Source organism: Epinephelus fuscoguttatus, linkage group LG7, assembly GCF_011397635.1.
Source record: "Epinephelus fuscoguttatus linkage group LG7, E.fuscoguttatus.final_Chr_v1".
Lineage (NCBI taxonomy): Eukaryota > Metazoa > Chordata > Actinopteri > Perciformes > Serranidae > Epinephelus > Epinephelus fuscoguttatus.
Window position 1 is genome coordinate 40,628,965 of NC_064758.1, and position 17,049 is coordinate 40,646,013.

At 40.1% G+C, this 17,049-nt stretch overlaps 1 protein-coding gene across 3 annotated transcripts in view; it reads left to right on the top strand.

Moving 5' to 3' along the window:
- The window catches only part of nckap5l (NCK-associated protein 5-like), a 61,769-nt gene extending 46,559 nt beyond the window's left edge, over window positions 1-15,210 (top strand). For 2 of the 3 annotated variants that reach the window (XM_049580176.1, XM_049580177.1), the window contains exons 4-13: window positions 1,397-1,465; window positions 1,572-1,610; window positions 1,710-1,829; window positions 3,394-3,486; window positions 3,732-6,613; window positions 8,502-8,631; window positions 10,790-10,862; window positions 12,534-12,812; window positions 13,206-13,357; window positions 14,349-15,210. In XM_049580176.1, coding sequence (XP_049436133.1) covers window positions 1,397-1,465; window positions 1,572-1,610; window positions 1,710-1,829; window positions 3,394-3,486; window positions 3,732-6,613; window positions 8,502-8,631; window positions 10,790-10,862; window positions 12,534-12,812; window positions 13,206-13,357; window positions 14,349-14,609 — 4,098 coding nt within the window. In that variant the 3' untranslated portion in view covers window positions 14,610-15,210. The other variant, XM_049580179.1, reaches the window with a different exon arrangement.
- The last annotated feature ends 1,839 nt before the right edge of the window (window positions 15,211-17,049 follow it).

Below are 17,049 nucleotides of genomic sequence, written 5' to 3' on the forward strand. Positions count from 1 at the left end.
GAAATACCAGGGACCGGCTGCACAATGACACTTAAGGCTGTATTTCTCCTTAGCTGAGGGACTTACACAGTTGCATACAATCCCTTTTAAATGTTTCCGTTATTGAGGAAGACTCATTTAGTGTGTTGAAAGAGATTTTACAGCGGTACAAGTTTCCATGGAAATTGTTTGTTTGCTTGGACTCATACTTGTGACGCCTGTTATCGTCTCACACAGTTGGCTTATCGTTAGATAGTGAAAAAATGGCAGAGGAGAAGAAGAAAATTAATTCAGTCACATCTAAAGTGTGAAATCAAAAGCATATCCATCTCTCCTCTCGAGGTGTGTTCATTTTTTTTCGTTTATCACCATAAACTTGGTCATGTTGCAGTTGAGATAGCGTCAGAGGTACATTAAGTTGTTTTTTTTTTTGTTGTTGTTTTTTTTTCCTTTGCTTTGGTTGCTAAGGTCTTTTGTGCAACGGTATAGGGATCCCCTAAGTATAAGACCAAGCACAAAGAGTATTTTAAGGAAACCTTAAGGACTAGACTTAAAGATGTTTTGTGCAACCACTTTTATTATGAGGAAACATTAACTAGGACTTTAAGGAAAATCTTAACTTGAGGTGTTTTGTGTAACCACTTTTATTATGAGGAAACATTAACTAGGACTTGAAGGAAAATCTTAACTTAAGGTGTTTTGTGTAACCACTTTTATTATGAGGAAACATTAACTAGGACTTGAAGGAAAATCTTAACTTAAGGTGTTTTGTGTAACCACTTTTATTATGAGGACACATTAACTAGGACTTGAAGGAAAATCTAAACTTAAGGTGTTTTGTGTAACCAGTTTCATTATGAGGACACATTAACTAGGACTTTAAGGAAAATCTTAACTTAAGGTGTTTTGTGTAACCGGCCCCAGGGTTTAAGGGAGTCCCTACTTCCTGCAGACAGTTAGCTTAGCATTAATCCACCTCTAAAGCTCACAGACTCACAAGTTGTTTAAACTGTACAAAAACAGAAGTGTAAAAACAACACTTTGCTATTTTACTTGAGGAAACCATTTCTTGACTGGGACCAGTAACTCTCACGAGTCTCTACTGGTCGCCTGGCAACTGCTCTTTGTGAGAAAGCGAATAAGTGCATTTCCCAAATATTGAACTGTTTTTAGTAAAATGTTCTTCCTCTCTGGTGAGTGGATGAAAATGACAACATTTGCTGTTTTGGGAGAGGAAGCTTTTTTTGTTGCTTGATGTTGACACTGTGTTCATGTCTGACAAATGTTTCACCCATGCAGCTGTATTTTTGGTGTGTTATAAGTCCATGTGATTTGGACAGTTACATGTGCATGACACAAGAAATAGCATGACTAATAAATAAGTGTTGTATGTGTTTTATTTTTGTTTTCCTCACAGGCAGAAAACTCTGCTCTGATGTTGGCGAATGAGAGTCAGAGAGAGGCGTACGAGAGATGCTTGGATGAGGTGGGTTCATGTTGCAGAATATAATTCAGAAGCCAAGATTATGGTGATAAATTCTGCTCAGCTAAGTCGTTCCTGTGTAAAATGTGGTGTTCTCTTGTGTTAACAGGTGGCCAACCATGTGGTCCAAGCTCTGCTGAATCAAAAGGTAACATAAAGCTACACTTCTGATCATGTGTTTGGATTTGAACCAGCTGTATCATCATCATCATGACGTGTTCTCACTGCTGCGTGTGTCACTGAACAGGATCTGAGAGAGGAGTGCATCAAGCTGAAGATGTTGGTGTTTGACCTGGAGAGACAGAACAGAGCGCTGTGTGAGCTCTTCCAGCAGAAACTGCCCAACCATCCCACCGCTCACTACCAGGTAGATCAAACTGCATAAATGACTTAGTTACTTCAGTGAAAGTAGTAATAAGACAATGTAAAAAATACTCCAAGTCTTGGAGAGAACTTCTACATATGAAGAAGTTATAAAGCCTTTTGTGGCACCAGAGGGAGCTGGATGAAGTCTGACTCATGTGACATCACTTGAGGATATTTATCAGCGTCCCTTTGGTCAGAAGTGAGTTTATCAGACCTCTGTAGCCCACTGCTCATCTCTGCACGGGGCTGACAGGTTTAGGCTACTTGATCCTCTAATAATATAACCTACCTGAATCTCTGAACAAACTGTCGGCAGTCGAGTTGCAGTGTAGGTAATGTAGGCACCAGGTCACTGTAGAGGAATGTGTGGTATAAAAAAGACGATGACTCTGGGTCTGCTGCATCGATTTTAACCTTCTTTTTTTTGACTCCATCATGAGTCTGATCGTGTTGTTGGAGGGTAAAGATAAAAAATATAGTAATAATAATTTTTCCCTGCCACAGTGGGACTAATGGCAAAAGCAAATAAGGACTTACTGACTACAGTAACTCATCTACCTTAGTTAATGTGCAATAAAAATTGTAAATGTGCAATACTCATAATGTGAAATACCTCTCTGGATGTCCTGCAGGTGGAGTTTGTATTCTACTATTTATTATACTTTTTATACTTGGTTGTTTGCACTTTATCTTTTACTTGACTTTACTACACTTCCTTTTCACCCAGACTACATGCAGGTGTACAAATGGCAAATAAAGTTATCCTATCATAATAATAAACTTTATTTATATAGCACCTTTCAGAAAAGAAATGCAGCACAAAGTGCTTTACAATAAGGGCATTATAAGCACTGAATGCTTTGCATGAAACTAGACATAATGAGCATGAAACAGACAAAGGACACTTAAAAACAGTTTAAAACGACGATTGATTGATTCAAAACCATAAAACTCAAAATCATAATGAAATCCTAAGATGAAATAAAAGTCATAAAATCATAGAATTGTAAAATCATAAAATCTTTTGAAAGAGTTGCAGCAGTGTGAAGTGTAAAAAGAGTGTCAGAAATAAATCATCATAAATCATAAATCACAGAATGCCCCTTTCAAAGTGTCAAAATATTGTAGTTGTTTTTTATTTGCATAGTTGTATTAATGTTGCAGTCGGTGGAGGTGGAGCTCATTTAACTACTTTATTTATAAAAACTCATATTTTATGTGTAAAATTATAATGTGCAAAGTAACCAGTAACTGCAGCTTATTAGATAAATGTAGTGGAGAAGAAGTACAAAGTAACGTAACATGGAAATACTCAAGTAAAGAAGAAGTACCTGAGGTCCAGTACTCGAGTGCTCAGCTCTGATTCTTGAGCTGCTAATGACATTTTCTCCTCGGCCTCGTTCTCTGACACGCTGCTGAGCCAGTAATGGATCTCAGTCTTTTCACTTCTGCTCTACATTGTTCCAACAGATGCTGGAACAATGTAGCTCCTAGTTGTCTGTGTAGAGGATAGCCTGTAGTGTATACAGTGTCATTGTAATTGCCTCATGAATCTCCCGTTACAGGTCCAGGCGGGACCCCTCCCAGACTACAATGCACAGCTGCACAATGACTCTGCCAAACAGGTGGAGCCTGCACACACTGAAGCACAAGCCAAGGTGATTATTGCAAAGCTTTCACCAAACATGAAGAGTGAAACTTCGGGATTATGTCAGAGCCCCTGAGTGTGTGTGTGTGATGTTTTAACGTGCTGTGACATTTGCCTGTTTTTTACTATTGTTCTTTAAAAAGCTAATCGGCCCTGCACTCATTTCCTGTACGCACGCACTCTAAAGGTCTTGGATAAGTGAATTGTTCATCAGCAGTGAGTTGTGTGCTGATATAGATCTCTTTCTGTCCAAAGGGAAATGGCTACCGCACACAACATGCCTCCCCCGGCCCTCGTGGCCCTGCCGCCTCCATGGAGGCCCTGTCCCCCTTCTTCAAGAAGAAAGCACACATCCTGGAGGTCCTTCGCAAGATGGAGGAGACGGACCCTCTGAAGTTCCACCCGTCCACCACGAGCTTGTCTTTCTGCGACTACAGCCAGGTGCTCATGTCAACAGAGGCTGTTTTGGCCACGGCGGACCCCCTTCCACTACCGTGCAAATCCCACCACACACACTGCCACTGCTCCTGCTCCGACACTGACTCACACCAGCATGTCAACGGTGACGGGGCGGTGAAGTGTGAGGGAGGGAACACCTGCTGTTTACACTGCAAGAGGAGCCCAGACAGTCCTCCAAAGCCATGCAACCACGTCTGTAGTCCTTCAAAAGCCAACTCCGCCACCCAGAGCCATGTAGTTCCTGCAGCTGCTATAAGTGAATGTCACAGTAAGAGCAGAACAGCGGAGTCTGTTCCCCTGTCTAAACAATGCACCAAGAATGAAGCCCACCAGCAACCAGCAGGCGCCACCGCACACTCGTCGGTCACAGAAGCAGCGGATCAGAGCCTGGAGGTGGAGCAAGATCAGGACGGCTCAGAGAGTTGTCTGAATGCTAGTGCCTCTGAAGAGCTCACTGGTTTCTGTCCCACCTCCCACCTGCCCAGTTCTGTGAAGGAGGGCACACACATCTCCCACTGTGAGCTGGAGACGAGCGACGGTGTTCACAACGGCATCAACGCTGCTGTGTCGAACGACCCGTCAATCATCCCCGAGAAAGACGGCACAGATCAGGGTTCTTCTGTGAGAGCCAGTGCCTCCGTCAGCCCCAGCCCCTCCTGCCTCAGTGACGTCAAAACCGCCGCCATCAACTCGCCGTCCAAACTGCTTAAGTTCTTGAAGATTCCCTCGATAGGGGACAAGTCCCAGCCTTCAACCTCTGCTGTCCGCCTGAGCCCCCAACTCACCCGCAGCTCCAGGATCCCCTGTCGCACCAACAACTACGAGGTGTACCACTCTCCTGTTCCCACACGCAGAGCCACCACCACCGAGAGGTGCAGGCAGCCCCCTCCACCACCCTCCAGGTCTGAGTCCTACCCCGCCACACACTCCGCCCCAACCTCCCCTCCTCAACCCGAAGACGTCTGCTCCCCGCCTGTAAAGGAAATAAGCTACAGCAGCCTCTCTGCACCTAAAGCTGGCTCAAAGATTGGTGCTTCCTCCTCTACATCTTCCTCCTCACCCAAAGTATCTCAGAGGGTCCCTCATTATGAAAATGTCTGTGTTATGTCCGCCGGCTCCAGAGAGGAGGAACCAACCCAGGGCCTTGAGAAAAGAACCACACTTCCATCCCAGACCAAGGCAAACAGCGGTGAGAGGAAGCTTGTTAAATCACTACCAGAAAGTGTCCTCAACCCGACTCCTCAGCGAAAGCAGTCATCCTCGTCCACGTCAGAGTCCACATCAGATGATGAAGAGGATTCAGACAGCCCAGTGTGGGTTAACCATCACAGCCTGCCCAACACATCCGCCCTCAGCAAGGCCTCGCAGGGCAGAGCTAACTACCCACAAACCAGAGAGAAGCAGGAGGAGATCACTGTGCAGAGCTCTGAGGTCGCCCAGCCGCCCCCACCTCCAACCAGGAGGAGCGACTCCTCTTCCATCCCCAAGAGGCCTGCGGCCGGGGCGGTGAGATCCCAGGCTGATTCCAGTCATCATGCTTTCAAAGACAGGCTGGCTGCGTTGGGAAAGCTGAGGAGCTCTGAGGATTTACAGGTCGGTCTCAGGCCGGTCGATGCTGTGAATGAGGGCACTTATGGGGAGGAAAGGAGTAAGACAGCAGAGAGGCCCATGGAGCTCCATAAAGAGGAGCAGAGACATTCAAAATTCACAGACTCTTTGGACAGTAAACCTAAAGTTAGCAGTGGTGGTTTGAAGTACCCGGGGTCCTCTCAGCTGTATGAGCAGGCTGTAAAATCTTCTGGTTCAGGGGTGGTTAAACAGGAACTGTGTGTGACAAAAGCAGAAGGCTCCAAGAGCAAAATCGGTCTGCCGTCCCCAAACGCAGATGCTCCACAGGTACTACGCAACAACATCAAGTGTCCTGGCTCCCTGAATCTGGCCTATAACCTTAAACCAGGTGTTGGTCCTCACAGTAGCAACAGCCCCAACAAAATCCCCCCGAAGTCGCCGTCCAAACCTTGTCAGGGACCGTCCGTCCACAGAGGGGGGAAGTCCACAGAGGCTCCACGTTACTCGTCCAAATCAGAGGAGAGGACCAAGATCAGCGGGAAAGGGAAAAAGAATCCAATGTACGGAGACAGCCTGCCGCCTCCTCCTCCGAGACCTCCAACATCTGATGGGGAGAAGCCAATGCAGCCAGTCCCCAGTCCACAATCCGCCATTGAGCAGAAGGTGATGAAGGGCATCGAGGAGAACATGCTGAAGCTCCAGGAGCAGGACAGAGGAGGACAGGGCGGCGAGGTGAAGCAGAAAGCCTCCAACGGCATCGCGAGCTGGTTCGGCTTGAAGAAGAGCAAACTGCCCGCGCTGAGCCGCAAGGCCGACGCGGCCAAAGCAAAGGACGAAAAGAAGGAGTGGAAGATCAACATCCCCTCAGTGGGCAGGGACTCTGTGAAAATGGCCACCAGGTGTAAAGAAGGAGTGGAAGGTCTGAACATCTCGACGCTGATGGAGAAGGCGGAGGGGCTGAGGAGGGCGCTGGAGGAGGAGAGGGCGTATGTGGAGAGGTCAGGGAGGGGTCACTCCTGTGAGGTGGTGATGGACCAGGCTCAGGGACAGCTGGCTGTCATGTACAGGGGAGCGCGCTCTGACAACTTCATGCAGCAGCTGCTGAACAGGTGAGGACTCGACAAGGACGAGTGTGTCAAAGCTGGTGTTATAACAAACTGAAGGAACAGATATAGATGTTGAAGGAAAAAAGTGTTGTGTCTCTTGATGAGAGTTAAACGAAAAGATTGATGTCACTCATGTCTGTTTTGTATAATGATAAATTGTCTGATAGAAGAAATCAGTCAGCAAGTATTTTGATAATTGATGAGTCAAGTACAGGTCCAGTGTGTAAGATTTAGAGGGGTATATTGACTGAAATGATATCTGATATTCATACTAGTGTTTTCATTACCTTAGAATGAGCCGTTTATATCTACATACGGAGCAGACCTTCGTCCACAGAGTCTGCTGTATTGTCCTACAGTGGCCCAGAACAGACAAACCAAACACTGGATTTAGATAAGGCCATATATGTTATCATGATTTTGCCTCAGCCACTGTTATTCTCTGACACACTTAGCACAAGGGAGAAGTTTCAGTTCTGCAACCTCACGGCAAGATGCCACTAAATGCTACACACTGGATCTTTAAAGGTCCAGTGTGTAGCATTAGGGAGGATGTATTGGAAGAAACGGACTATTACAATAAGTTTATTTTCTTGAGTGTATGATCACCTAAAAATAAGAATCGTTGTGTTTTCAATGCCTTAGAATGAACCGTTTATATCTACATATGGAGCGGGTCGTCATCTATGGAGTCCGCCATGTTGTACCACGTTTCTACAGTGGCCCAGAACAGACAAACCAAACACTGGCTGGAGATGGCCATTTTTGTTTCGCCTTTTTGGGCCAGCCTCCAAAGTTAAAAGCCCATCTGCAATTAACTGTGTTAGAAGAAACACTGATTTATTTAGTGTTTTAACCAGTTTAAATCACCTGGTCTGTTTGCTCTCGGTTAAAAACTTCCTGAATGAATTAATTTTAAGTTATCAAACAGCATCAGAGAAACACTGATTTGTAACGTAAAACTGCATTACTGGTTTTCATCACCTGGTCCATTTGTTTTAGAGATGAAGAGACCTCTGCAGATAAATCGGCTTAGGGGCATAAATATAGAAAGTGCATACAGCAGGATTGCACCGGGGCCTGTTGGGTAGAGGGGTCCGTAGAGAGAGTGGGTCCCTGTGACCTGTGTTCAAAGAGGAATTGTAAAAAAATATATATATATATATTTCTAGTTTAAAAAAAGGTGCCATTTGCTATATATGTCCCCAAAAAGGCAAACCTATCTGCGTCATGGTTTACTTTTTTTTAAATAGTCAGTAGCTATGTAAAACAAAGTTATATGCTTTTTCTACAAAAACTATAAAACCTGTTCAATTAAATGATTATTTTCTTACTTATTTGGATATTTTTGTGTCAAATCTCTTTTTGTGTCAAGACAATACATGCATGATAGTGTGCACTTGAGCCCTTGTAACTTCCTTATGCCACTGATTGGGCTCCTGGTTAAAACCACCTGAACAATGAACACTGAGGGAATTCTAACTGGGAGAAGTTTCAGCTGGTTGCAGTCCTCACCCCCAGATGGCACTGAATCCCCCTAAACCTTACACACTGGACCTTTACGTAACTTTCTTAGTGAATCTAGTCACTTAGCTAGTCTTGCTCTGCTAACCTGGCTCTATTTTGTACAGATTAAACTAACATGATATAACAAGTTGATTAATGAGCTCTGGGCAGAGCCAGGCTAGCTGTTTCTCCCTGTTTCCAGTCTTTATGCTAAGCTGAGTTAATTGGCTAGGGTACACCCACAGCTCTCTGCTTGAAAGCGAATCAGTATTTCCCCAAAATGTTGTTGAACTGTTCATTTAAATAGGAAAATGCTAACACAAACGCCTTATTTGGTAAACTAGGATATCTCAACTGAAACTTGATGTGTGTGTGATAACTGTAGAGTGGACGGGAAGGACATGATCAGCGTGCCGCAGCGCCGGCTCTCGTTCGACTGTAAGACCTCCAAGCCGGTGTTCTGTCAGCAGGGCGACGTCATCAGTCACACCACCAGTCGAGACGACATGGAGAAGGTACATCATAAGTTACACTTCTATTTATCTCTCTGCAGTTAGAAACAGACGGACAAGATTTTTACATTAGCAACAGAAATAAAACAAATGGACACAGAGAAGGACACAACTCACTTTCATTTAATGCGTCTAGCTCTCAGGTTTTAGTGATGCATGAGTGAAATACTCACAGTACATTAACTACAGGTCTGAACTTAAGTAGAAATTTTAAACTTTTAAACTTTATACTTCTACTCCACTAAATCTCAGAGGTGAATATTGAACTTTTTACTCAAACACATTTGTCTTACAGACTCAGTGTTCAGGAAATTTCTCCTACTTCTTAAGCTAAATAAAACCCTCTTGGATCAGTTCTCACATACAGGATACAGACAAATAAAGGTCCATTTAAAAATTGTTAAACTATTAAACAAAAAGACAGCAATACAGAGAATAAGGCTGTCTAGGTAGAAGTTGGACTCGTCTACTACTGCAGGCTCCGTTCATCTTTTGTTATGTTCTTGAAGGTTTATACTTTGTGTATATAGTCAAGCGATTTCCCACCTACTTGAGGTATTCCCAGAATAACGAAGAGCATTGAAGTGCAGGAAGGAAAGAATATAGGAACCATAGGACGAGGTAAACCACAACCAGGACTATATGTTTGTTTTAATTATTTGCTATTTCTTTTATATTATATTATGACACCCTAGAAGAGAAACAAAGTGTTGCAGTAGTTTATTTAGGAACTCAGACCTGAACAGTTTTTACCCTTACTTGATGCATGCTACTGGAGTTTCGGGGTGTTTTCACATGTAGTGCTTTTTAAACAAACCAAACTCAGTCATCTTAAAGTGCACCAAGAAGTGGACCAACAGAAACGGGACTCAGTTCTTTTTCTGGTCACATTATAGCCTATATATATAATATTGACATAATTTTGTTTTTACTTTGCCGTAACACTGCAGTGTGGTTATGAAGCCCTTTGCTTTCAGATGAACTGAAAATTGGAGGAAAACCTGAGTGTTTCTGTGCTGCAGACTGTTGCTGTTTGATGTATTCTACATTCCACATCTGGAGACGTGCAGTATCGTCCGTGGATCAAACTACTCCTCATCTTGCGTCCTTGCAAGCGTTACAGGCCAAAGTGGTGTTGTCTGTTTTTTCAGACGTCCCAGGTCAACAGCATGTGATCTAGAGGGCTAAATACAATGGCAAAGAGCAAAGTGAACCTGGAGCACTTTGTGTTCACAAGGCACAGGTTAAGTGAACCAACCGCACTTAGACCATCTCCCAAGGTTGACTGGGAGATGGTCGGTTCGATTCGCCTCAGAGGGGTCTGAGTTTTCTTGGAGTGTTCACATATGCACAGAAAATGCTGAGTCACTGCTCTGAGTCCGTTTTGAGGGTTGAAAAGGACCAAGTGTGAAAACACCCTTAGTTTCAGTATTCATTGATTGAGGACTCTGAAGAGGAAATACAGCAGGTGTGGCTGAAGAGAAAATTTGGAAATGTTATGATGGACTAAATAGGATCTGTTTGTATGTAGGAATGTTCTGCACCTCTGTGGACAAATCAATAAAAAGGATAAGTGGAAAAAAAACAACATCTTGGATCAGCTGGAAAATGCATCGTTACAAAGCTGAAAACTGCTGTTTTTCGGATAAAATGAACAGTTTTTAGGGATACATGGTCCTCACAGGACAGCAAGACTAAAAAAGAATTGATGATTTTGTAGAATATGATGCATTGCTGTAGATTAAAATACCCAAAGGTATGTAAAGGAGTTAAAATTAGCACAAGATTAAATATCTACAGCTGTAAAATACACATTAATGTAGCTGTAATCCAAAAACATCAGATAGAACTGAGACACTGAGAGAGAACATTTTACTGCACAATGAGGACTTTAACTTTTAATAATTTGCTGATAATACTGACATACTTTTACTGATGCAGTTTTGAATGCAGGGCTTTTACTTGTAGTGGAGTATTTCCACAGTTTGGTGTTCAGTAAAGGATCTGAGTACTTGTTCCACCACTGGTGAAATTTGTTCTGCTTCGTATTAACTTTCAAGCCTATATTTGGCTCCTAATTTGTTTGCCTGGTTTCCTGCATACTGATGTGAAGAGTCGGCTTTCACTCCTCCATCTGCTGCTCTGTTGTTCTTTCATGCAGGGATCAGACAGAATCGGCAAGATCACATCAGATGAAAACCTCGCTGATTCAGTTCACTCTCAACACTTCGCAGGTAAGGAGGCGTCTGCCAGGAATTCATCAGAGGAAAGAAATATCACACGTTTTTTTAAGGTTTATGAGCGTTACGACCTTGTGCAAGATCAAACCAGACGAGGCTGGAAATAGATGAATGAATGTATAAAGAATTTCACAGAGTGGGAATGAAAAATAAATTAATATTATCACAGGAACACATCACAAATCAGCAGAGGTGGAATGTACATTTATAATATACTCAAGAGCTGTATTTAAGTTTAGTTTAAGGTGAGTATTTCCATTTTAGGCTTCATACTTATAGTCTGCTACATGTTTAAGTTAAATTCAATTCTCAGTATATAAACTATTTAAGTTCATTAAAATACTGCCAGATTGGAACATTTTTCTGACATACATTAAAAACATTTGTAATCCAATAAGTTTCACGCTGCAAGTGAAACATATTGTAGTTCATAGAATGTAATGTCAACATCTAACTTGTATTTCTTTGTGGTTTTCTTTAACAATTGTAAAATGTTTTTAAATTGTTTCATGTATGTTTATACGTATCAACATTCCTCAAAAGCCAATAAAAATTTTCCAATAATTTAGAATAAAATAATTTCACATTCTGAAAGGCGCCTGTCTGAATAATGAGTACTTTTACTTTTAAACTTTTTAAGGTCATTTTCTGATAATATTTGCATGCTTTTACTGAAGTGACATTTTTTTAATGGCGATTTTTGGGTAACAATTTGTTTTATCGATGCTCGGTTTACAGTGCAACTGCAACATGTAAAAAAACATTTCCGACACAACTTTCAGGTATACATTAACCAATACCTGCTGTCAATATCACAGCACATGTAGACATCAGGGCAGTGACAGACAGTTAATAAAATTATGCCCAAAAAAAAGTAGTAGTTTTAAAATAAAAGAAAATGAAAAATGTATATATTTATTGAGACACACGCAAATGTACACAGACAATTTAAAATGAACCTTTCTTCTGTTAGTAAAATAGTGATAATGACACATGTAACATTACTAATAATAAACCTAATGTAGTTGTAAGGAATGAAAACATTATAATGATAATAAAAACAAAATAATAATAAGCAAAAAATAAAAATATAAAATGAGGTAAATAAATGAATATACACATATAAACAGTACAATATTGATACACACACATATAAACACATGAAAAAAATGAAATAAAATTAAAAAGAAAAATACACGTGTATTAATATGCACATCAGGAGCGAACGCACCAGACAGTTCAGTGTGGAAACATTTTGAATTCCTTTTTGAATGTCTGTTACTGACTAATGTATAATTACACTGTGGTATTACTGCTTCTGCTTCAGTAAAAGATCTGAGCACTTCTCCCAGCAATACAAATCTGCAACAATCCGTAAGGGTTTGACTGAAACATTATTTGCATATTGAGGGGAAATAAATTGGCTCACACCTTAATTACCATATCAAAGGTAATAATGAGGCCACACCCCTGAGGAATATTGATTCAGAGGCTTCAGTGAAAGATGGAAGAAATAGTGGGGAGTTCATTAATTTACATATTTACGTCTTAGTTCCTTTGTGTCTTTTTATGTATTTATTTGTTTCCTTAATTATGTTAAAATTTAATTAATTCAGTTTTGCATTTCCACATCACTCAGTCACTGAATCCCTCCCTCCTCCGCAGGTTCTGGTGCTTCCACATACACCCTGGACAGTGGCATCGGTACATTCCCACTGCCCGACTGCAGCAGCGGTGCAGCAGGACGGGGCCTGTCCAAGACCAGGGCCGGGGCCGAGCGCCACTCCTCCAGCTCCCCAGGGAGGGCCGGGCGCCGGGCACGCACCCTGGACAGAGAGCCGACGCCACAGGAGGAGTGCTACGCGCCTCACAAACAGCTGATTCCCACCATTCAGTACGGCTCCATGCTGGAGGGAAGAAGCTCTGCTGGCGTCATCCGTGAAGGTGCTTAAAACACTTCCGTGTATTCATAACAGAATACTCAGAGCTTTGTTAGAGGTCACTTAGTTCTGTTGTTTAGTCTACAAACTCTTGTACACATGTAGTCTGCAAACTCGTACTGCACTCACTGAGCTGGAGGAAAAGACAGAGGATTTGGATGAATTCTCTGGGGAACATGAATTTCTTAACAAAATTTAATGGCAACCCATCCAGTGGTTGTTGTAGGTGTTTTTCCGGTTTTGATCAATTGGTCGATATTTCATATTAACAACTGAACATTTTCAACCTTCCTCACTTTGAGATGGGATTTTAGACTGTTTGTGCTCCTGATACTTATGTTTAGTAACGAAATGTGGAAAAGTTATGAAAACATGTCTTTATTCACTTGATGCACAGACAAAGAGGGCCACGGAGCCAATATGTTTTCCCCTCGCTCGAAGACTTGGACCTTCCCTAACCTGAAGACTCCATCAGGACCTGCAGAGGTTTACCTGGCAGTGGAGGAGGAGGAGGAGGAGCCTGTGTCCTTTGGATCTCCATTCAGAGGGGTAGGGATAGTGGTTAAACCTTAGGGGAGGTGAGCTCTATGAGTCGCACCTCTCTCTCTCTGTATGTCATTAAATATTTTATTAAAAAGACATAGAATACTATGCCATACAAAAATCATAAAAAAGTCATAGTATTGTATGTCAGTAAATATTTCATCAAAAAAGTCATAGTATAGTATGTCATAAAATATTTCATTAAAAAAGTCATAGTATTTCATAAAATTTTCCATTAAAAAAAGTCAGTGTAGTATGTGATTAAATACTTTATCAAAAAGTCATAGTATAGTATGTCAACATTTTTCATAAAAACATCATAGTATAGTATGTCGTAAATATTTCCATAAAAAAAGTAATAGTATAGTATGTCATAAAATATTTCATCAAAAAGTAATAGTATAGTATGTTGTAGATTTTTTCATAAAAAAGTCATAGTTATGTTACTTACATAACTAATAACTATAAGTAACCCTGATAAAAACCCTCAAATGGGGAAACAATAGAAGAAACATCATAAAGAGCAACAGAGGAGGAATCACTCATCCAGGATGAACAGACACACAGTAGATGTTGTGTCTACTTAGGAAACCTAAAAGGCATATGGAAAATCAGCGTGACAATGTTATAGTCAAAACTTTGCTTATTATTAGTGTTTTTTTCTTCCTACATTAATGTGTCTTATCTGAGCTGTCCTTATTGTAAAACTGCTGCAGGAGCATGCTAAAGGAATTATCTGGGTCACTTACAGACTCAAAATACTTCGCAGGCAGCGAACTTGAAATACATTTTTAAATCTGCACTCACATCTTACATAATGTAAAAACACAGAACCACATTCTCCCTTTACAAATTATTAATCAGCTGAATATTAAAGATTCACAGTTGGATGATTTATGTAACCCACTTTCGTTTTTTTCTTTTGCACCTGAAGGCATTACATAAGATGAAACACATGACCTAAAATTGTTTCTCACACCATTCCGCATCCTTTCAGAGCATGAAGGCCGGCGGCCCCTCCTCCAGCCGGGTGGTCGACCCAGGCAGCTTGCCCGTCCCTGCTCAGTCTGGGATGAGCCGCAGGGGGAAGACTCGCACTCCCAGCGTCCCTGAGATGAGCCGGGAGGCTGGACTGGAGCTGCTCAGGGAGCGGCCAGAGGAAGCCCTCTCCCCGAGCCGCCCTCAGGTCCTGGAGACCCCCGAGTCCCTCAGCGATTCTCTGTACGACAGTCTGTCGTCCTGCGGCAGCCAAGGATGATCCAGCCAAGGACGGGGGAGGACAGACAGGAGCTCATCTAGTCCACAGACAATAAGACCCAGCACCGCTCTGATTCTGAACATGTCTCCTGGTTGCTGGTAGAACTGTGATGCTGCTGACCCGCCGCCACCTTTGAGGAAAAGAAACTGTGCCCTGTTGATGTCTGCAAGAATATTGTGGTGACGATGCTTTTCTCATCAGCCGTTTTCTCTCTTGCAACTGGAAAGATGGATCGATAGACTTCTCCTCAGGATTACAAATAAACATGAAGCCAAAAGCCACCCCAAATAATATAGGTTGTTCACTTTTTTCACAATCAGACTGGACTGTGGACACTCTTTAATTCATGTGTATACAGGACTACAAAACGCATGGCTAAGCTAATGATTAGCACAAAGTTGTCACTCCTGGTAGTTGTTCAGCAACTTGTCTTTTGTTTTAATCATCCTGTTAGACGGACACGTTATGTACATCAAAGAAGAGCTGATCAGTTCAATCGCTGACGTACTGTATTAATACATCCATTCTGTTCTGGATATCATTTCACCACATAATATATTGAAGAAAAAAAACATGGAGCTCCCTAAAAAAAAAAAAAGAATGTTCATGTCTGTGATTCTTTACTGCTAAACTCATGCATCACGATTTTAAATGTATAAACGATTTTATTGATCATGTTGATATTGTTTTGCGACCGAGGAAGGTTGTCAGAATACGTCTGTTTTAAATCATAAGACATTTAAAGGTAATATATACCAGCAATAATAACATAGATAAGAGAAATGGCTACACTATTCAATGAATATGTATTTCTATTATTTATTTATTTTAAATGTACATCATTTGCAGTCATCTTTTTTCTTTGTGTAATCTTTCTGTGAAAATTGCAGTCTCCTCGCTTAGTAGATTACGTTCATATCTTGTATTTCAACATCTTCGTTGCTGTTCGTTCCCTAGCCAATAGAGGTCCTATGTACCTACTGCCGTTTTTCAACTTTCTAATTAAAATGTTTTGATTTACTTCTTTGTGTCCAGTAGTTATTTTGCCCATTGGTATCAGTTACATAAAAACTCATAGTATAGTATATATTCCATAAATAGTCATAGTACAGTATGTCATAAAATATTCTATGAAAGTATATAGGATTCTATGACTTTTTGATAAAATATTTTATGACACACTATACTTTTTATTTAATTTTTGAATATTTGAATTTTTTTTAATTTTTGAATATTTTACAACATACTATACGATGATTTTTTGTATGGAAAATTTTGACATACTATACTAAGACTTTTTTATCAAAAATTTTCTGACATACTATGTTATGACTTTTTCTATGGAAAATTTTATGACATACTATACTATGACTTTTTGATGAAATATTTTACGACATACTACACTATGACTTTTTGTATGGAAAATTTTATGACATACTATACTATGACTTTTTTGATTAAATATTTTATGACATGCTATGACTTTTTCTATGGAAAATTTTACAACATACTATACTAAGACTTTTTATCAAAAATTTTATGACATACTATGCTATGACTTTTTGTATGTAAAATTTTATGACATACTATGCTATGACTTTTTGTATGTAAAATTTTATGACATACTATACTATGACTTTTTTGATGAAAGATTTTATGACATGCTATACTATGACTTTTTTGATTAAATATTTTATGACATGCTATGACTTTTTCTATGGAAAATTTTACAACATACTATACTAAGACTTTTTATCAAAAATTTTATGACATACTATGCTATGACTTTTTGTATGTAAAATTTTATGACATACTATACTATGACTTTTTTGATGAAAGATTTTATGACATGCTATACTATGACTTTTTTATGGAAAATTTTATGACATACTATACTATGACTTTTTTGATGAAATATTTTACGACATACTATACTATGACTTTTTGTATGGAAAATTTTATGACATACTACACTGACTTTTTATGGAAAATTTTATGACATACTATACTGTGACTTTTTTGATAAAATATTTCATGATATACTATACTATGACTTTTTGATGAAATATTGTATGACATGCAATGACTTTTTTTATGTTAAATTCTATGACATACTATACTATGATTTTTTTTATGAAATATTTTGACATACTATGCTATGACTTTTTCTACGGAAATTTTTATGACATACTATACTATGACTTTTTTGATGAAATATTTTATGAAATACTTTACTATGACTATTTTTATGGAAAATTTTATGACATACTATACTATGACTTTTTTGATGAAATATTAATGGCATACTATACTATGACTTTTTTTTATAGAAAAATGAATGACATACTATACTATGACTTTTTTGATATAATATGACATACTATGGCTTTTTTGATGAAATATTTTATGACCTACTATACAATGACTTTTTTTTGACTAA